Source organism: Triturus cristatus, chromosome 1_1, assembly GCF_964204655.1.
Source record: "Triturus cristatus chromosome 1_1, aTriCri1.1, whole genome shotgun sequence".
Classification (NCBI taxonomy): Eukaryota; Metazoa; Chordata; class Amphibia; order Caudata; family Salamandridae; genus Triturus; species Triturus cristatus.
This window is the reverse complement of record NC_140579.1, coordinates 53,597,120-53,619,708: the sequence shown is the minus strand read 5'-3', so window position 1 is coordinate 53,619,708 and position 22,589 is coordinate 53,597,120. Positions and strand designations below refer to the sequence as shown.

General features: G+C 45.6%; 1 protein-coding gene across 1 annotated transcript in view; it reads right to left on the bottom strand.

Moving 5' to 3' along the window:
• Positions 1–22,589, bottom strand: part of LOC146869360 (E3 ubiquitin-protein ligase TRIM39-like) — a 161,618-nt gene that overhangs the window by 13,101 nt on the left and 125,928 nt on the right. Inside the window, exons 4-5 of the mRNA XM_085651902.1 lie at positions 10,835–10,857; positions 3,336–3,388 (exon numbers count right to left, since the gene is read on the bottom strand). Of these exons, the coding sequence (XP_085508028.1) occupies positions 3,336–3,388; positions 10,835–10,857 (76 nt within the window). The remainder of the gene's footprint in view (positions 1–3,335; positions 3,389–10,834; positions 10,858–22,589) is intronic.

Here is a 22,589-nt window from a genome sequence, read left to right as displayed (position 1 = left end):
CAATATGCAACTCACTCAAACAAGCCCATCAGTAATCATACATTCATTCGTCCCATTCTGAACTTGCATCCACACTCAAATTCGTACGACCACCTCACTCACCCTACAGTCACTCCACTCACCCTACTCTCACACTGTTGCATCTCTCACCGTGCACTCACATGGGCACTCTTGTCACCCACACAGTGCAGAGGGTTAATGTGCCTGCTACAAAGAATATGTATCATGCCGATCACAGAAATGAGTGTGACTAAAGTATGAGTAGCACTATAAAAAATTAAATGTTTGTCAGAAAGCTGCTATAGAGAGATGAAGTGCATTGTTGGCGAGTGGTAGTGAGGGAATTCATGGAGAAGAAGGAAACGGGGGTGGGGCACCAAAAAAGACTGTTGCAGAGTGTGTAACCAGTGTTAGTGCCAGCCGTGGCTAGGAGTGTTAGCCCCCACCCCCCGAAGTTCTGGTCTAGTGGCTCCCCTGCTTCTCCCTATTATTATTATTTACATTTGTAGTTCGCTACTGTTACCAAAAGATGTCCTGCGGCTAATAACCATCTGCTGCCGGAAGGACAATGAGAAACACAGAGAAGGATAAGGAGAACCAGCCAAATGGGGTGACCTACAGAGCATAGAGCCAGGTTTTTATATCATCCTAAAGGATAATAGATTCTTGGTGGAGCGAAGCAAAGGAGGGTGCAAGTTCCATAACTGCGCGGCCTGCATCAAAACAGCGAGACAGACAACTCATGCCTTCTTGAATTAGGGAACAAAAAGCAGATTGGCACAGGCCGAGAGGAGCATACGGGCCCGACCCGTATGCTTGGTGAGGAGCAATGAGAGAGGACAGCAAGGGAGTGAGAGAGTTAGATTGAAGAGGTCAGGGATGAGGAGAAATGTGAAGTGCCGAAGAGAAGTGTGGACACGCAAAAAGTGAGTGTGAGCCAAAGGTGAGTGCTTCTGTTAGAACAAAGGGTAGATGTGAAAGATGAATGGGGGGACTGGATAGGTGTAAGATACAAATAGACAAAAATTTGAATGGAGAGACGAGGTGAATGAGAAGTGCTGAGGGGCACGGAAGGTGAGGGGCCAGAGAGGCCATGAGATAAATGCGAGAGACTGTTCGAGATGAGGGCAGTGAAAAGACAGAATGGCAAGAGGTGATTAAAGGTGAAGTGAGAGGTTGAATGGGGAGAGTTCAGAAGTTGTAAAAAGGGGTGAAAGAAAATGGCCTGCAAAGTGAGAGAGGAATCCGGGTTTGGGAGAGGAGAGACGGATGGAAGGGAGGGAGTGAGTGAGTGGAAAGCTGCATGGATAAACTGCTTAACTCTGCACAAAACCGCCAGAGTTTTAAGGGACCCCTGCTGCTCCCGGCCAGGGCCAGGTGAGCTTCTAATGTGGCAGCACGTATTCCTGCGGAGTGGAAGCCCCTTCACAAAGGTTGACTAGAAATCTTTCTGATGTTAATTGCTGTATTTTGGTTATAAACAGGTACTGATGGGGTGGAATCTTTCCTCTGTGTTACTGTGTGCAAAAAATTAATTTCATAATAATGAAGCAATGCTATCCCAAAATACGCTGCATCACATAACATCATTAACATTTTCTTTCCACACAATTTAGTCAAGCCTGTCGCGTAATTGGGTCCTCACCTGCCTCATAATTCCAGTAGCCCTGCCTACAGGTTTAGACATTTTTGTCAGGAGGGGGTCCTTACACCTCAAAATGTTGACAAGGGGGTCTCGGCATCCAAAAGTTTGAAGACCTCTGGTGTAGGGTCACAAGCGAGGTCAGTGTAGATGCATGCTCTAGGTCAGTGTAGGTGCATGTGCCAGGTCAGTTTAGATGCATGCGTTGGGTCCGTGTAGATGCATACGCTAGGTCCCTGTTGGTGCTAAAACTCTGGAAAATAGAATGTGTTATGTGGTAAATACCAAATTCTGAGGTATTTCCCATTCAATAGTCCCAGAATACTGCAGGAACTGAGTTGCTGGCAGTTGTCAAGCCTAGCAGTATCATTAATGTGGGTTGTGAAATTACAGCATCTGCATTTCCGATAAACTTAGCAGGAAAGTCCAAGGGGAAGAATGATTTAAACAAAGGAAATGCGGCAGCACGTATACAGAATGGAGATAAGTAGAAATGTAGAAAGATCTGGAAAAAACAAAGTTTAGAGACACAAATCAAGTAACTGTACCCTGACGTGAGTGCACGTTACCACTAAATTCCACACAATACCATACCATACCACACCACACCATACCACACCACACCATACCATACCACACCATACCATACTATAGCACACCATACCATAGCACACCATACCATAGCATAGCACACCATACCACACCTCACCATACCAAACCAGACCATACCACACAACACCACACCACACCATACCATACCATACCACCATCCCATTCCATCCATTACCACCATACCAAACCATCCCATACCACTATACCATATTATATCATGATCTCACCCTATAGTACACCACACCATACCATCATAACATTCCATACCATACCAGTCCACACCATCCCATCCAATCCAATCCCATCCCACCATAACATACCATAACATTCCGTAGCACACCACACCGTAGCATACCACACCACACCCTACCTTAGCCCACCACACCACACCATAGTATACCATACCACACCACACCATACCATAGTATACCATACCACACCATAGCATACCACACCATTCCATACCATAGCACACCACACTATACCATAGCCCACCACACAATTACACACCATACCATACCATAGCACACCACACCATACCATAGCATACCACACTATACCATAGCATACCACACCATACCACACCAAACCATACCATACCATAACATACCACACCAAACCATACCATACCATTCCGCCATCCCATTCCATCCATTGCCACCATACCAAACCATCCCATACCACTATACCATATGATACCATGATCTCACCCTATAGTGCACCACACCACACCATCAGAACATTCCATACCATACCAGTCCACACCATCACATCCAATCCAATCCATCCCACCATAACATCCCATAACATACCATACATACCACACCATTCCGTAGCACACCACACCACACCATAGCATACCGTACCACACCACACCATAGCATACCACACCACACCATACCATACTACAGCACACCAAACCATACCACACAACACCACACCATAGCCCACCACACCATACTACACCACACCACACCATACCATAGCATACCACACCATACCATACCACACCACACCATATCACGCCATATCATTTTCATGAACAGTAATATTCAGAGCTAATCGTCGCAATTATATTTACCTTTATAACTCTTCACCACCTCCTCTGGTTTCTGAATCTTCACATTATTACACCTGTAATAACACACACATCATCTTTGTATTAAAGAACAATGACATCTACAGGAACAAAGGATGAACATCACATAGGACCTGTAGTTGAAATAAGATTCAGTATTAAGAGCAGCACCTACGGACTAGAGCTCAGTGTGAGTTACTGTTTATACACAACAGTCTAAGCTTTAACGATATCCAAAAGTAACTTTAACATCTTATGTGCGGGGACGCACTGTTCCTTGTGCAACCATGCGCTTAATAAATGTCATTAATAATAATAATTATGACAGGATGTGGGTGTGCTAAGTCAGATAGCTCAGTGAGAGCAGTGCGCTTCACCTGATGCTATGGAGTGCCTCACCATGGGTCTTCTAGGAGCGGCCGTTAGCTCAGTGAGAGGGGGGCAGAGACAGGTTACATCTGCCCCTGGTGGAGTCTCGTGTATATACTTAATAAATACCTTCTTACCTGAAGTACACGTGAATTCCCGACAGCACCCACAGCACAACACTACAACACCCAATCCCTGCCGGGCTAAACCTTGTCACCATCTTCTACAACCAAGATGTTGGTTAGCTTTAGTGGGATGTATATGAACGATTTGAACCCAGACCGCTTAGTAATGAAAAACTGGTTGCAAAACAAAAACTCCCACGTCTTCCGGAACAGCAGATTTTAGACAGTAGGGGAAGGATCACAGAGGGAGAGACAAGGGAACAGGTTCGGAGGCTCAGTAATGGGACAGCAGCAGGCCCAGACTGGATCCCATCTGAACGCTATTAAAATTTATAAATTCTTACGTCTCTCTCTGGGTATCTTATTTTAATTAGATGTCTCGGGAAAGCTGTTAAATTCCACCTTCCTAATATGAGGCAACTGTAGTTATGATCCTTACGCCGGGTCCTATAGACCTATATCTTAGTTGAACTCTGATTACAAAATGTTTACAGGAATCTTGGATAAGACGTTGTCATATGTCCTTCAAAAGTTGATCCATTTCGATCAAAAGTGGTTTGTGCCTGGAAGGAAGCTCTATGAATTACCCAATGACTTATCGGTGTGAATGGTATGGCCAAGGCCTCTAATCTACTGTTAATAATCACAAGAATTGGGGGAGTCGTTTGAGTCCACAGCAAGATGGCCGCGCACTAGTGCTGCTCCGCAGGCTGGGGAAACAATCTGGCAACAATCCGGGCCAGATTTCGGCATCGTTAACTGTAATGGCATCCAGGGTAACCAGGATCTTATGAAAGAAGCTCCGTAGGAGACTGAAGCAAGGGAGGGTCAGCAGCTTTATATGGGCATCCAGGGGAGCCAGGATCTCATGAGTGAAGCTCCGGAGACTGAAGCAAGGGAGGGTCAGCAGCTTTATATGGGCATCCAGGGGAGCCAGGATCTCACGAAAGAAGCTCCGGAGGAAACTGAAGCAAGGGAGAGTTGGCAGCTTTATATGGGCATCCAGGGGAGCCAGGATCTCATGAAAGAAGCTCCGGAGGAGACTGAAGCAAGGGAGGGTCAGCAGCTTTATATGGGCGTCCAGGGGAGCCAGGATCTCATGAAAGAAGCTCCGGAGGAGACTGAAGCAAGGGAGGGTCGGCAGCTTTATATGGGCATCCAGGGGAGCCAGGATCTCATGAAAGGAGGAGACTGAAGCAAGGGAGGGTCGGCAGCTTTATATGGGCATCCAGGATCTCGTGAAAGAAGCGCCGGAGGAGACTGAAGCCATGGAGGGTCGACAGCTTTATATGGGCATCCAGGGGAGCCAGGAACTCATGAAAGAAGGAGACTGAAGCAAGGGAGGGTCGGCAGCTTTATATGGGCACCCAGGGGAGCCAGGATCTCATGAAAGAAGGAGAAGACTGGAGCAAGGGAGGGTCAGCAGCTTTATATGGGCATCCAGGGGAGCCAGGATCTCACGAAAGAAGCCCCAGAGGAGACTGAAGCAAGGGAGGGTCGGCAGCTTTATATGGGTGTCCAGGGGAACCAGGATCTCATGAAAGAAGATGGGGAGACTGAAGCAAGGGAGGGTCGGCAGCTTTATATGGGCGTCCAGGGGAGCCAGGATCTCATGAAAGGAGCTCCGGAGGAGACTGATGCAAGGCAGGGTCAGCAGCTTCATATGGGCATCGAGGGGAGCCAGGATCTCATGAAAGAAGCTCCGGAGGAGGCTGATGCAAGGGAGGGTCAGCAGCTTTATATGGCGATCCAGGGGAGTCAGGATCTCATGAAAGGAGCTCCGGAGGAGACTGATGCAAGGGAGGGTCAGCAGCTTCATATGGGCACAAAACACTAGCAAAGGTGCACCACAAATCAAACGTTAAGGAAAAGCAATAATATAGTCATTTCCCATATCAAGGTTATTCAAAAAATAATTCATTTTTATTCAAGGATTATGATCATTATCATTTCTTTTTTTTAAAAACACAGAATTGTAAACACAATTTGGTCTTGACAGCACAGCCGACGCGTTTCGTCCTAGAAGCGGACTTCTTCAGGGCATGTGAAGGATGCAACAATCAATCAATCCCATACAGCATGAGCTAATAAAATGCCAGAGTCACCCGTCATTTTTTCACTGCCCGCTTGCCGTTATTACCGGATCTTTGGGTGTTCTTTGCAGCTGAATATTGACTGTGAAGACTGTTATTTTTCGGTTTTATAAAACAAGAATATATCTTAAATGACGTGACCTGGTCAGCCTTTGGAAAACTATGGTGATCCTATAGAATTTCAAGCTCCAATATACTCTCAACCAACTTACAAAACAAGGGATAACTTTCACAGAATCTACGACTCTGGCATTGTATTAGCTCATGCTGTATGGGATTGATTGATTGTTGCATCCTTCACATGCCCTGAAGAAGTCCGCTTCTAGGACGAAACGCGTCGGCTGTGCTGTCAAGACCAAATTGTGTTTACAATTCTGTGTTTTTAAAAAAAAGAAATGATAATGATCATAATCCTTGAATAAAAATGAATTCTTTTTTGAATAACCTTGATATGGGAAATGACTATATTATTGCTTTTCCTTAACGTTTGATTTGTGGTGCACCTTTGCTAGTGTTTTGAAACTATTAGGTCCCCTTAGGGGATTTGCATGGTTACAGTGGGTGCGATTCAGTGTGCACACATACCCATAGTAACCACATGGAAATACAGATATACAAGGGATAGCAGATTAGGTGCTGGTCTATAGAGGGCTCCACTGTTGGGTGTGTTTTCATGCCATTTTGTTTGCATAAGCTTCATATGGGCATCGAGGGGAGCCAGGATCTCATGAAAGAAGCTCCGGAGGAGGCTGATGCAAGGGAGGGTCAGCAGCTTCATATGGGCATCCAGGGGAGCCAGGATCTCATGAAAGGAGGAGACTGAAGCAAGGGAGGGTCGGCAGCTTTATATCAGTAGATCAAAGATGGCGTCCCTTTGTGATATGGCAAAGAAAATTATAACATCCTACTACTACACCTCTATTTTGCTAAGAAATGGGCAGTTCTCCTTCCTACAAAAGGGCAAAACTATAAGAAATATTCAGCAAACACATACGTTAGACACTCCACAGCTTACTTAGCTGGAAGGTGATATTAGTAACTTTTTCTCCATATAAAGTATCCATATCAAATTTGCGTCCTTTTCTTACAACATCCTGAGGATTCTAAAGGTACCCAAGGTTTGTGTATTCCCCTGGAGGGGACCCAGAAATTAGCCAAAATACAGTTACATTTTGGGGGGAAAATAGGAAAAACGTACTAGAAGATGAAAGCGTCAGTTTTTTCCCTGCAAATGGTATCAACAAATTGTTTGTGGTGCTGATATCACCATCTTCCCAGCTTTCAGGGACTGACAGACTTTTGTCAGAAAACCAAATTTATTTACAAAGTTTTGGCATTTTACTGGGACTTTGCCCATTTTTGCAATTTTTTTGCTTTAAACCTCCTTTCAGTTATTGGTACAAATGGGTATGAAAGCAATAATGATCCTGGAAAGCTATACATTTCTGAAAAGTAGACAAAACTCTGAGTTCAGTAAGGGGTCATTTGTGTAGATTCTTCAAGGTTTTCTTATAGAACCGAACAGTTAAAAATAGGGAAAATTGAAAATGAGTTGAGAATTCAGCCATTTGTGCCAACGTTGTCACCGGTAACTACTTTTAAGTATGACAGATTTTTTAAAGCAATATACAGTTGCATCCACCGGACCCTTCTGGTTGGGGGGATATATAGGACTTGTAGGTTCACGAAGAATCCGATGTGCCCAGAGCCAATAACTGAGCTGCACCTTGCTATGGTTTTTCATTGTGTACCGGGTGTACAGCAATTCACTCGGTAAAATATAAAGAGTGAAAAATAGGTATCGAGGAAAACTATGTATTTCCGAAATGGGAACAACAAAAGGGTATTTTGAAGCAGTGGTTATTTGCACAAGTCCATATATGTGGGTACCTATACCAGCAAGTGAATTAGAGGGCTTTTTTGAAAATTATACTTTTTTTACACACTGTCCTACATTTGGAAGGGATAAATGCATAGAAAGTCAATTGGCAAAAACACTTTTTTTACTATTCTATGTTTCCCGAAGTCTCCCAGCAAAAATGCTACCTCACTTGTGTGGGTAGGCCTAGTGCCAGCGACAGGAAACGTCCCGAAACGCAACGTGAACACACCATATTTTTACAGTGAAAACTGACCCTTTCTTTGTGAAGTGCCTAGCTGTAGATTCTGAACCTTAGCTCTGCCGGCACCTAGGGAAACGTAGCAAACCTATACATTTTTGAAAACTAGACACCCAGTGAAATCCAGGATGGGGTGACTAGTGTGGCTTCTACCAGGTTCTCTTACCCAGAATTCCTTGCCAACCTCAAACTTAATTAAAAAAACACATTTTCTTCACATTTCTGTGATGGAAAGTTCTGGAATTTGCGTGGATCCACAAAATTCCACACACCCTGCATTCCCCAAAGTCTTCAGATAAAAAAGATACCACACTTGTGTGGGTAGGCCTGGTGCCCGTGACAGGAAATGGCTCACAACACAAAATGGATACACCACATTTTTACAGTGAAAACCTACCCTTATGTTGCGAAGTGCCTAGCTGTAGACTTTGAACTCCTAGCTCTGCTGGCACCCTTGTAAACCTAGCAAACCTATAACATTTTGAAAACTAGACATCCAGGGGAATCCGACTTGTGTGGCTTCCACCAGGTTCTCTTCCCAGAATCCCTTGCAAACCTAGGTGAGGTATCATTATTTGCTCGGGAGAACAAGGAGAATGTTGGGTGGCAGGACATTTGTGTCGGCACGGTGATCACACGCAAAAAATTACGGAGAAAGTGATTTTTTTTACTTACATTTGAGGTTTGCAGGGGATTCTGGGTAAGAAAACGTTGAGGGATATACGCATGCCATATCTCATTGGACTCCCCGAGTTGTCTAGTTTTCAGCAATGTGTGGGTTTGGTAGGTTCCTCTAGATGGCCTCGATCCCAAGGGCAAAAAATCCCCGGTCCCCCCTCCCTGCAAAACCAGGTCGTTTTATGATGGGTAATTTTGAAGTCTCCACAATATGATTTGGGCCCTTGCCTGTCATGGGTACCTGACCCACCCACACGAGTGAGGTATAATTTTTATCGGGAGACCTGGGGGAGCGCTGAGTGTCAGGAAACTTGTGTCAGTCCTGTGATCCTAGAACTTGCTCACACATACATTTGAGAACATTTTGAGGTTTGCAAGGGATTCTGGCTAGGGAAACGTTGGGGGATCCACGCAAGCCATACCTCCCTGGACTCTCCCGGGTCTCTAGTTTTCAGAAATGTGTGGGTTTGGTAGGTTACCCTAGATGGCCTCTTTTGGTATTATACTGACCGATCACCTCCAGTCAGTCATAAAATGCTTCTTGCTTATTTCCCACTCCACTAGGAAATTCACAAGACAAATATTCATACATTGGCCCTTTTAATTGTATTGCACTACACATGTAATCACTTCCCTCGTTTCACCTGGGTGATCAGTTTCCATTCTGAACTGGTCTACTTTTATATGTTGTTATTTGCACTGCCCTTTCTACTACTCAGGAGACTTCGCTCTCCTTGCGGTGTACTAATGTTTACTTTTCCGCACACTACTATTTTTCCCTCAGCATGGTCGAATATACATACAATTTTATATATATTTTAAATAGATTCTGACAAGATCTGCTCTGCATCTCTCGGACTACTTTTGGACATTGTCCTTACTACAGGGCGCTCAGGTATTCTATATTCTTATTAAATCTCACTACTAAAGTTTATTCTATCCTTGCATGCAAAATGGTACACTAAACATGCATATTTCTTCGTATCTTATAGGGCACAATGCATGCAAAATCTAGTTTTTCGCTTGTATTATAATATTTACTGGCATTCTCTAGGCCCCCTTCCTTGGGTTCTCATCTTTCGTTCAACATCACCTATCATGGGTACCGCTTTTTATGGCTTTGGGTGAGCTGACGCTACAATGCATTTTTACACAATATCCTCATTGCATTGTGACCGGCATATATAATCTCATGTCACTATTTTCCTTCGCCTCATCACTGCTATATGAGGTTGACACATATGAATTTTACGTAAAAGATCGCATGAGAGATGATGTTCCATTCCAATGTATGTATTTCTTCTGCAGCCTTGACAAAGCCCAATGGACGAAACACGTGTCAGCTGCTTGTGCTCGTATAGACCAGATATTGGCCGTTCCTGCTTGTATATAAAACGAACATTGTGGAAACTACAAATGGAATAAAATAACTTCACAAAAAAGAACAACAAATTTGATGGACTTCATATTAGGACTACTTTCTTTATTAAATGGAATTTCTATGTGTGCTCTAGTACTTATTATTTTGTATAATTGTTGCCAAGGACACTGTCCTAAGCAGGTGAACACCCTAGGTGGCAGGGTGTCTGCCGTACCATGGTAGCACCTCTACCCCAAATAAAGATATATGTGTATGATCTAACATCCCTAACAATAGGGCTGAAAATTGGATCTGCAATTGTTGTGAGCATAGCCACCATATGTGTCTCTATAGTTAGGAAATTATGCACAACTCTGAATTGAGGAAAACCTGGGGGTCTTTTCCAGAATGGGCTTGCGTTTTCTGTATGTTCAGGGAACTTTTCTTAGGAATTCAGTCAGGCTTTAAAGATACAAATATGTTTTGTGAGGACAGAAGCTCATTTCTGTGGCAATTATTTCAAGACTCAAAAGAGTTTGCTGAAAACTTGCAGGGGTTTATGAAAATTTAAGAGAGTTTCCTGATGACGCAGGGGAGGTTTCTGAGGACGTAAGATTTTTTTTGAGAATGTAAATTGATTTTACGAGGATCTTAAAGTTTCCTAACACTTTGTGTGAGCTCAGTAGTGGCATTTACACACAGCAGCATTGAAACCTGCTCCTTACACTCTGACAGGAGGATAATAAACCGGCCTTACCTGCTTAGGGTGCTTCTGACATCCTGAAAAACAGGGAAACAAACACAGTGAAATCAGTTTCCACAGGAGATGTTAATGGCAGTATTTTTAGGAGTGAAACACTTAACTGTCTATGGTTAGAAAACAGTGACTGGGCTCACATGACACAGCACATTCTGGTGTATTGCCTGACTAAGCACAAAATGTGATATTCAGAATGAGGTCACAAGATATAACAGAAACTGATATTCGGAATGGTAATGACATAGCACAGTGTCATTCTGAATGGAGTCACAAAACACAGCACATTCTGATATTCTGAATGGAGTTACTTGACTCATTGTATAATGTTCTCAACAGGGTCACAAGCATGGGCATCATTTAGGGATTGGCAGGGGTCGCAACTGTGACTCTTGGCTTGCCCCTTGTGACCCCTGACACTGTTTGTGCGACCTCTGGCTTCAGAGGTAGCAAAATGAGTACCAAGAACACACAGGCAGGTTATCCTGAAGGGAGCCGTGCTCCGCCTTCATTTTCAGCCAATTTTATATTACACTAATAGTGAATGATAGATTATTATTCACTATTGGTGTAATAAAAAATGGGGCACGAGGATCTAGTATGAGTACTTCTGTGGCAGATGACAAGTAAAAAATGCTTTTAAATGTATGTAGGGTACAAGCTTGGGGATCGGAGTGTGTTTGTGTGTTTGTGAATGTGTTTGTACGTGTGAGCATGAGTGTGTGTAAGTAACAGTGAGTGTCAGTGACAGGTAGTGTGTGAGAGCCACTAAAAGGGAGTGAGTGAGAATAAGTGAGGATGAGTGTCAGTGAGTATGAGTGAGTCAGAATGTGCAACAATAATAGTGAGTGCAGGAGTGAAAATGTATGAGTGAGTAAGAGCTGGAGTGAGTGTGAATAAAGGAGAGAGAATGAGTGATACAGAGTGTATGAGAATGACAGAGTTAGAGCAAGTGAGTATGAGTAAGTATGTTGGAGTCAGAGTAAGAATGAGTGAGAGTGAGGTAGACTGAGTGAGAATGAATGAATGAGTGTGGTTGAGTAAATGTGAGTGAGAATATGATGTAATGCTTCCTAGTCTGCCATTGGCCCTTACATACTGAAGGTAATTTGTGGCTTATAAAGGGACCTATGGAAAAATTCTACTGCTGGAATACTGGAGGCAATTGCTGGTATGGGCGGGCACCTGTGAAAACTACTGCTACTGGCACACTTAAGGCAACTGTAGGCATGAACAGGCAACTGTGAAAACCACTGCTACTGGCAGACTGGAGGCAGTGTTTGGAATAGGGGGTAACTGTGGCAAGATACAGGCACTAGCTCATTGGAGATGCTTCTTGGCATAAGGGAGGAAAACCATGACATAAGGGGGGCAACAATCACAAAATTCTAGTCCTGATGTACTAGATGTAATTCCACCCAGGTGCGATTTCACCATGGGGGCATTGCTCCCGTGTATTTGCTGCCCCCCTGAACCCTAGTATGTATTTAGACAGTTTATATTCCCGGTGCTTAAATTACAGGGGTGGGCAGGCGGCACATTGCAAGCAGCAGACTTTCAATTTATGAGTGGGCGGGGGCGTGGCATCATTATAGACAGCATCGGAAGAGTCTCTGGGTCTAAAGATGTGTAAGTGCGCATGTCAGGATGGATGGATGTCTTCCTATGAGCAACCCCGCATACGCACACAAGGCCTTTCCTACCCGCACAACGTTAGTGAGCAAGGGATCATATCCGCAGCGACCCGGTCTCCAAAGGAGAGCTGACTTTGCCTGCTCCAACCAATCTTGACGCTGCTCTTATGCTGTGAAGCAGCTTCTGGATTGGCTAAAGAGGCGAAGAGTAGGGCTAGTCTCGGAGGCAGCAGGTTTGGCTTTACAGAAGGACATGGCCAACCATAGCATGGCTTTATTATGGAGCCACGCAGTGATGGGTCATTTTCTATCACTTGCTGCCTTTCCTTCAGTCCCTCTACTGTTACCGCCTCATCGTCATGCCCAGGCTAGGGAGTAGCAAAGACAAGGGTGAGAAGCGCTGCAAATAAGTAACAGTTATGGTAATAAACTATTTTACAGGATTAATGTTTTCTTAAGATGTTTTACAATACTGAAAATTAACCTGATAAACAGACATAAGAGATGCCTGAGAAAATTATCAGACTATAGAAAAAATATCATGAAAACGGACCATGAAATTGAAGGGTGTAGAGAGCTAAACAACAGAGGAGTGAAAAATAAAATCACATGGGGAAGCCAGATGAGTGAGGCACAAAAATATACATTTTCTGTTTGGTAAAATGTAGAGACTACATCACTTAAGTGAACCATGCAACCCGGAGACGATCTAAGAAGGCCAAGCGGCACTAAAACGGTAATACAGTACGACTTCAGGATGATAAAATTTCAGAATAATAAGTAAGCGTCCCATAGCCCTATGTTGGTTCGTTACAGTAGGACTTCAGGATGATAAATGTTTAATAATAAGCAAGCGTCCTGTGGTTGTACGCTTGCTAATTTTCAATGAAATTACTGTCTAGAATTATGGGGAGAAAATCCAGAAACATTTGAAGCAGGGGTCTGCAACCTGTCGATTACGAGCTATTGGTAGATCGCCGACAACCTGTCAGTACCTCGCAGCCTGACCCCCACTTTTGTATCCTGTCATAGCAATTTTGTTTATTTTCAGGCCTTTTTGGCCACTTATCCATTCCTGCCCACTTTCGCACACACCAACTGCTCCCATTGGCTATTAAGCATCACTGTGGAGTAGTGGGGCAAAGCGAGTGACGTCAGTCCTGCATGAGCAGTGTTAGACTGCCCCCCATCAGTAACTGGTGCGCTTCCAGTCCATGTTGGCCGCTTCCCATTGGCTGATATACAAGGCGGGATGTGCGTACACTGCCTCTGCCAGCCCCTGCGTGCAGCGACTCTGTCTTCAGCACTTGAATAATGTTGGTTTCATAGTGCGGCGCCTGTGGATTTGAAACTTTCTCTAGAAGCAGAAGTGCAGCAGCTGCTTTGCTAGTGCGGTGCCTGTGGATGTGAAGCTTTCTCTAGAAACAGAGGTGCATCAGCTGCTTTGCTAGTGTGGCGCCAGTGGATGTGAAGCTTTCTCAAGAAACAAATGTGCATCAGCTGCTTTGCTAGTGCGGCGCCAGTGGATGTGAAGCTTTCTCTAGAAACAGAAGTGCATCAGCTGCTTTGCTAGTGCAGCGCCTGTGGATGTGAAGCTTTCTCTAGAAACAGAGGTGCATCAGCTGCTTTGCTAGTGTGGCGCCAGTGGATGTGAAGCTTTCTCAAGAAACAAATGTGCATCAGCTGCTTTGCTAGTGCGGCGCCAGTGGATGTGAAGCTTTCTCTAGAAACAGAAGTGCATCAGCTGCATTGCTAGTGCGGCGCCAGTGGATGTGAAGCTTTCTCTAGAAACAGAGGTGCATCAGCTGCTTTGCTAGTGTGGCGCCAGTGGATGTGAAGCTTTCTCTAGTAACAGAAGTGCATCAGCTGCTTTGCTAGTGCAGCGCATGTGGCTGTGAAGCTTTCTCTAGAAACAGAAGTGCAGCAGCTGCTTTGCTAGTGCAGCGCCTGTGAATGTGAAGCTTTCTCTGGAAACAGAAGTGCATCAGCTGCATTGCTAGTGCGGCGCCAGTGGATGTGAAGCTTTATCTAGAAACAGAAGTGCATCAGCTGCTTTGTTAGTCCGGCGCCTGTGGATTTGAAGCTTTCTCTAGAAACAGAAGTGCATCAGCTGCATTGCAAGTGCGGCGCCTGTGGATATTTAAGCTTTCTCTAGAAACAGAAGTGCATCAGCTGCTTTGCTAGTGCGGCGCCTGTGGATTTGAAACTTTCTCTAGAAACAGAAGTGCATCAGCTGCTTTGCTAGTGCGGCACCTGTGGATCTGAAGCTTTATCTAGAAACAGAAGTGCATCAGCTGCTTTGCTAGTGTGGCGCCTGTGGGTGTGAAGCTTTCTCTAGAAACAGAAGTGCATCAGCTGCTTTGCTAGTGCGGCGCCTGTGGATGTGAAGCTTTCTCTAGAAACAGAAGTGCATCAGCTGCTTTGCTAGTGCGGTGCCTGTGGATGTGAAGCTTTCTCTAGAAACAGAAGTGCATCAGCTGCTTTGCTAGTGCGGCACCTGTGGATGAGAAGCTTTCTCAGGAAACAGAAGTGCATCAGCTGCTTTGCTAGTGTGGTGCCTGTGGGTGTGAAGCTTTCTCTAGAAACAGAAGTGCATCAGCTGCTTTGCTAGTGCGGCGCCTGTGGATTTGAAGCTTTCTCTAGAAACAGGAGTTCATCAGCTGCATTGCTAGTGCGGCGCCTGTGGATGTGAAGCTTTCGCTTTGCTAGTGTGGCGCCTGTGGATGTGAAGCTTTCTCTGGAAACAGAAGTGCATCATCTGCTTTGCTAGTGCGGCGCCTGTGGATGGGAAGCTTTCTCTAGAAACAGAAGTGCATCAGCTGCTTTGCTAGAGCGACGCCTGTGGATGAGAAGCTTTCTCAGGAAACAGAAGTGCATCAGCTGCTTTGCTAGTGCGGCGCCTGTGGATTTGAAGCTTTCTCTAGAAGCAGAAGTGCATCAGCTGCTTTGTTAGTGCGGCGCCTGTGGATGTGAAGCTTTCTCTAGAAACAGAAGTGCATCAGCTGCTTTGCTAGTGCGGCGCCTGTGGATGAGAAGCTTTCTCTAGAAACAGAAGTGCATCAGCTGCTTTGCTAGAGCGACGCCTGTGGATGAGAAGCTTTCTCAGGAAACAGAAGTGCATCAGCTGCTTTGCTAGTGCGGCGCCTGTGGATTTGAAGCTTTCTCTAGAAGCAGAAGTGCATCAGCTGCTTTGTTAGTGCGGCGCCTGTGGATGTGAAGCTTTCTCTAGAAACAGGAGTTCATCAGCTGCATTGCTAGTGTGGCGCCTGTGGATGTGAAGCTTTCTCTAGAAGCAGAAGTGCATCAGCTGCTTTGCTAGGGCGGCACCTGTGGATGTGAAGCTTTCTCTAGAAACAGAAGTGCATCAGCTGCTTTGCTAGTGCGGCGCCTGTGGATGTGAAGCTTTCTCTAGAAACATAAGTGCATCAGCTGCATTGCTAGTACAAAAACAACAGTTGATGGACCGAATGCAGAACAATGTCGTACATTCACCCCAGTACAGAGATCTGGGCATAAATCCATCTTGTTTTGCTCACCATGCCATTCCAGTTTGAACCCAGCCATATGCAAATCAGTCTTGACCCTGTGCCTCATGGGAACAGTCCAGCCTGAACTGCCAAGCCAGGTCCTCCCTGGACTGGAAACAAGCATCCTAGGACCGGTTTCTGGGTTTCACCCCTCTTCAGCCAGGATAGCTTGATTCCAGTGGCATGGAGAGCACGGGACCCACATTTGGGCATACTCTTCCCACTCGGGGTGACAAATGCAAAAACAACAATTGATGGACAGAATGCAGAACACTGTCATACATTCACCCCAGTACAGAGATCTGGGCATAAATCCATCTTGTTTTGCTCACCATGCCATTCCAGTTTGAACCCAGCCATATGCAAATCAGTCTTGACCCTGTGCCTCATGGGAACAGTCCAGCCTGAACTGCCAAGCCAAGTCCTTCCTAGACTGGAAACAAGCATCCTAGGACCAGTTTCGGGGTTTCACCCCTCTTCAGCCAGGATAGCTTGATTCCAGTGGCATGAAGAGCACAGGACCCACGTCTGGGCATACCCTTCCCACTCGGGGTGACAAATGCAAAAACAACAGTTGATGGACTGAATGCAGAACAATGTCATACATTCACCCCAGTACAGAGATCTGGGCATAAATCCATCTTTTTTTGCTCATCATGCCGTTCCAGTTTGAACCCAGCCATATGCAAATCAGTCTTGACCCTGTGCCTCATGGGAACAGTCCAGCCTGAACTGCCAAGCCAGGTCCTCCCTGGACTGGAAACAAGCATCCTAGGACCGGTTTCGGGGTTTCACCCCTCTTCAGCCAGGATAGCTTGATTCCAGTGGCATGGAGAGCACGGGACCCACGTCTGGGCATACCCTTCCCACTCAGGGTGACAAATGCAAAAACAACAGTTGATGGACCGAATGCAGAACAATGTCATACATTCACCCCAGTACAGAGATCTGGGCATAAGTTCATCTTTTTTTGCTCACCATACCGTTCCAGTTTGAGCCCAGCCATATGCAAATCAGTCTTGACCCTGTGCCTCATGGGAACAGTCTAGCCCGAACTACCAAGCCAGGTCCTTCCTGGACAGGAAACAAGCATCCTAGGACCAGTTTCGGGATTTCACCACTCTTCAGCTATGATAGCTTGATTCCAGTGGCATGGAGAGCATGGGACCCACGTCTGGGCATACCCGTCCTACTCGGGGTGACAAACGCAAAAACAACAGTTGATGGACAGAATGCAGAACATTGTCATACATTCACCTCAGTACAGAGATCTGGGCATAAATCCATCTTTTTTTGCTCACCATGCCTCCAGTTTGAACCCAGCCATATGCAAATCAGTCTTGACCCTGTGCCTCATGGGAACAGTCCAGCCTGAACTGCCAAGCCAGGTCCTGTTAGCAAAAGAATGATGGATTTAACCCAGATCTCTTGACTGGGGGTGAATGTTTTGATTTGTTCTGCATTCCGTCCATCAATATTTCTCTTTGCTTTGCTAGAGCGGCGCCTGTGGATGTGAAGCTTTCTCTAGAAACAGAAGTTCATCAGCTGCTTCAGAAGCTGGCTGAGCCCCCGCTACACCAAGCCATTCTCTGGACCTGATATAGCTTGACACGCTTGCAGCCCCTCCGCTTGTTGCTCATCGTTGAATTCAGGTAACTAAAAGTCTAATGTAGGCATTATTACACTTAAAAAAGCCCTTTTGTGTGCATGTTTGTGCTGGTGAGTTTCCGTCAGTGCAGTTTGCCCTTCTCTTCAGGGTCAAGTGACATGATGGGGGTGTTCCTCTTCAGCACCCTGCAGCATGACCTTCTGGGTGCCGTCCAAAATTAATAACCAACAACAGCACCCGTTAGCTAATAGCTTTTATATTAGACGGCACTTGCACAACCCTGGAACCAGCTCCAGTTCCCACATCTTAACCCATTCGCTGCATTCGTCGGCCAACAGCCGTCGCCAGCACTACCCCCGTAGTGCTGCGCACGTCCGTTGGCCGATGCGGCCCTGCCCACGCACGGAAACGCCCGCACTGCAGCGGATTTCACGCTGCGGTTAACAGGTTAAACTATAGTGGCAGGTTCACAATTCTGGTGTGTGATATAATTAGGAGACAGGATGTGGCTCAACAGCCAGAGCTGTCGACCTCGAAGCTGGAGAACCGGGTTTGAGTCTCGGCAGGGATGCTCAACATCCTGTGATTCTGGGCAAATCAGTTAATCTCTCCATGCCTAACAATATGAATGTGTCCGTCTGTAACACAACTGGTGCTCATGTAAAGAGCTCCGAGACCTTCGGGTCTAGTTTGCGCTATATAAAACTAAAAGAAAAATTATACTGTTATCTCAGGAAAGGCCACTTAAATACTTGTTCTTTTGGCAGTGCAGGTTGACTGGTGGGAAGCGGGTGGTGCATGTTCACAACTCTGTGTCTCGAGATAACTGGAAACGTGAGCATACAGTGTTGTTTTGGGTGTTTGTATCCCATCCCTCTCGCAAGATCCCATCTCGGAAACCCCCACGCGCCAGCTGCAGTGTGTGTGTGTTGTTTAATTATTAGCTGCACTCGAGACTCTCAGTAGAGTATTCAAGTCACTAGACCTGCATTTTTTAAATTTTTCGAGGCCTGATCATGTAAATTAAAGCAGGGATCTTTTATTTTTAAATACAAGTAATCTGAGTCATTCCTGGCCACAAACCGGAGCCAGGAACATTATTTTACATTTCTTTTCATTGAATTTGAATGACTGAGAGGGTATGGAGTAAGGGCCAGAGCTGCCGACTTCGAAGCTGGGGATCCAGGTTCGACTCTTGGCGTAGGCTCGACATCCTCTGATTCTGGGCAAATGACTTAAGCTCCTATGGACTGTGGCCTATGGACAGCGCCTAAAGACCCTCACTGGAAGCATTACAAATTGTAATAAAATAATGAGAGATGTAAAATCGGTTCCTGGCTCCGGTTTGTGCCGAGGGGCCACTTGCAAGTGGTACTTTATTAGGCGGTGCTTGGGGTGGACTCCGGGAACAATGCACCAGTTGCTCGGCCTTTAGTAGCTCACAATGATTTTACTGATCGGAAGTAGCTCTCTCTACAGAAAAGGTTGGAGACCCCTGGAATACACGGATTACTGGTAGCACCGACGGTTTCAAGCAGTAAAAAGTTACCACTCACCTATTCGGCACACGTCCGCTGCCTGCGTCACCCTCCTATAGAGAATTCCAATGTTGTGATGTTATTTTCGAAGTTGCGACATTCAGTGTAAACTACGCATAATATTTACCAGCAGATAATTAAAAAAAATACGAAGCACCCTTTGTGAGCAAGTAGTGGCCTATAGGGGCATTGCATCAGGAGGAAGCGGGGACCACTTACCTATTTATTAAGAGAAGATGAACCTGTCTTGGGCCAACAGCTATGGCACTCTGTAACAACTCTGTAACAACAGCAACAGCAACAGCAAATCCTGCCGTACTTCCGCACCGTCTTCAGCGTTACTGGTGGAAGCAGACGTTTTATATTCTGAATTCAGCTTTGTCGCCAGAATGAAAGGGGACGATAAAGGGTGGTGAAGGGCATAGTTTTCAAATTCCAACTGGAAAGTGTGGGCATGGATGTATGCGGGCATTTTACAGCTTTCGGGCTTTTCAGAGATGCAAAAAGCCCATAATGCCCATGTAAGGAGCTAGTTTTCCCACACGCATACTTGGGACAGATTTATTTCTGAGCAGTGTTGGTAGGGTGGGCGCCAAACTCTGCTCTGCCGGCGGCAGGCAGAGTTTTTGCCAAACTCCGTGCTCCAAGCAAAGCACAGAATGTGGCAAACTGTGCCAAAGAAGCGGAGTTTTCTGCCCACTCCTAGAATCAATGTCCCTGGTCACATGATACAGCAGTGGGTGATAGGAATGAGTTCACATGACACAGTCTGCTGGTCTAAAACAAGTCACATGACACAATGTGTGATATTCTGAATGTTATCACATGAAGCAGTGCATTGTAGGATTTACTGAATGAGGCCACATGACATAGTCTGTGATATTTTGAATGGGGTCACATGACACTGCATTGCCTATTATATTCTAATCTGTGTCACATTCCCCAGCACATGGAGAACTTCAGATAATATTATATATCATGAATGATTTCCACCCGTCAAGGAAACATTTTACAAGACCTACAGGTGATATTACACACACTGAGAGCACAGTTATAGCGACAAATGGAGACTGGTTTCTTCTCTCGAACACTCTGTATGCCACGCTCTGAATACAGGTATTTGGACTTCTGCAGTGATGTGTGTCATCCTAATGGGGTCTCATACACTCTGATCTTTGTTACAATTTAGCTACATGCTGTAATCTATAGCGCCTAGACATCAACGGAGAGAGTGGATGTTACATTTGTGCTACGTGTGGAGGTTAGGGTGAGCATAGAGTGTGTCTATTGTGTTTAATGTATGGGGACAGGAGTCCATTTTGGATCCCCTATGTGTGAATAGTACGTATGATGGAGGATGGAGGGACCTGCCAGATAGGGATGTAGATTGTGGAAACCTTCTTCAGGTTTTAGAGGCGGACCAGACATCTGTGAAAGGAAAGGAATGAGGGAGACAAATGATGCTCTGAAGGACATTAGCTGCCCATTTCCTGCATCCTTCATCCCCAGAAGTTAATGCAGCTGCATGGGTAGGCCTCTCTTCTGAGCCTTTGCCTCAGATTCCTCTGTCACGGCACACACAGCTCCACTCTCTCTTCCTGCCAAGATTGAGTAAGAAAGACTTTAACCCGACCAGTCTGTGCCAATGAATAAAATGTCAGAACTGCCTGGAACAAGCTCCAGAGATGGAGCTCTTGAATTTTCATCTACATCTAAAAAACTAAGACAAATACTAGTAAGAAACCCAGGTCACTGTGCCAGGAGTCTCTTTGACCAGTCTCAAGACCCACATAGCACTGATGGAGATACATATTTCAGTTCCAGAGCCTGGATCCCTGACTGCCGCTTCCTTACAGGTGAGGGGAATCTGGAAAGGACCCCTGCAAGGAGAGCTGTGGCTGCCAATAGAATAGAGGAGCTGTCTGCTGGAGAAAGGTGGTTGCTGAATTACAACCCCCAAGAGAGAAGCCTGGAATGTGAAATCATCAGCCCTTCTGACTGGTGAGTAAGGAGCGGGAGAGGGACTTGGATCCTAACCCTGCTGAAGGAGCTGGCTCTACCTCGGTGGAAGAGGCCAACTTACCGAGCAGAGGAGGTACTGGAAGAGTGCCCAGGAGGAGGTATGAGAAGAAGAGGTACTGGAAGGGTGCCAAGGAGGAGGTATGAGAAGAAGAGGTACTGGAAGTGTGCCCAGGAGGAGGTACGACCAGAAGAGGTACTGGAAGGGAGCCTAGGAGGAGGTATGAGCATAAGAGGTACTGAAAGTGTGCCCAGGAGGAGGTACGATCAGAAGAGGTACTGGAAGTGTGTCCAGGAGGAGGAGGAACAAGCATAAGAGGTACTGGAAGTGTGCCCAGGAGGAGGTACGACCAGAAGAGGTACTGGAAGGGTGCCCAGGAGGAGGTATGAGCATAGGAGGTACTGGAAGTGTGCCCAGGAGGAGGTACGACCAGAAGAGGTACTGGATGGGTGCCCAGGAGGAGGTATGAGCATAGGAGGTACTGGAAGTGTGCCCAGGAGGAAGAGGTAGGAGCAGAAGAGGTACTGGCCCATAGTAATAATATTAATAATACGTCTCTCCAAAGCTGCATGAGTAATACATGGCGGCCATAGGTGCAATGCCCCTGGCCATGGTAATATTAATAATACGTCTCTCCAAAGCTGCATGAGTAATACATGACGGCCATAGGTGCAATGTTCCTGGCCATGGTAATAATATTAATAATACGTCTCTCCAAAGCTGCATGAGTAATACATGACGGCCACAGCTGCAATGCCCCCGGCCCACAGTAAAAATTTTAATAATACGTCTCAGCAAAGCTACAGGATTTATCACTCAAATAACAGCTTTAAATATATTTTGGAAATCTCTTTTTCCTCTAAACATCAGTTCATGAGTTCTGAAACTAAATACATATTCATCTCAAATACACGCTTCAGAATTTTAGTGAACACATTAATTCATCAAGCAAAAACGTCCAATTTAGTAGGCTGGCTCCACACATGAGAGCTACTTGCAGGTATCTGGAGAGATACCAGTAGCGCACAAGCTCCTCGTTGGAGAAGCCTGGTCTATTGAAATTATAAGTCAGTGGAGTTACTGCCTTAGTGGGTGGCAGCAAGCGCAGGACCACTATCATCAGATAAACCAAACGCATAGGGCCCTTTGAGGTTCATCAACAGGTCACGGGCCATCGTCCTTGACTGACACAAGAGGATCATTAACATCTCGGGAGTCATCTTCCTGTAATTACAAGAGAGGTCACTCCAAAAGGTCACGGTACAGCATCCTAAAATGAATCGTAAGGTCATATCAATGGGTCAGGGTCCATCATTCTAGCAGGAGGCAAGAGTGGTCCTCTCTTGTAAGAAGGATGACCCTCCCTTGGACTGTAGGTCTTACTGGTCCCATTTCATATCTCAACACTGACACAAAACTATACGCCA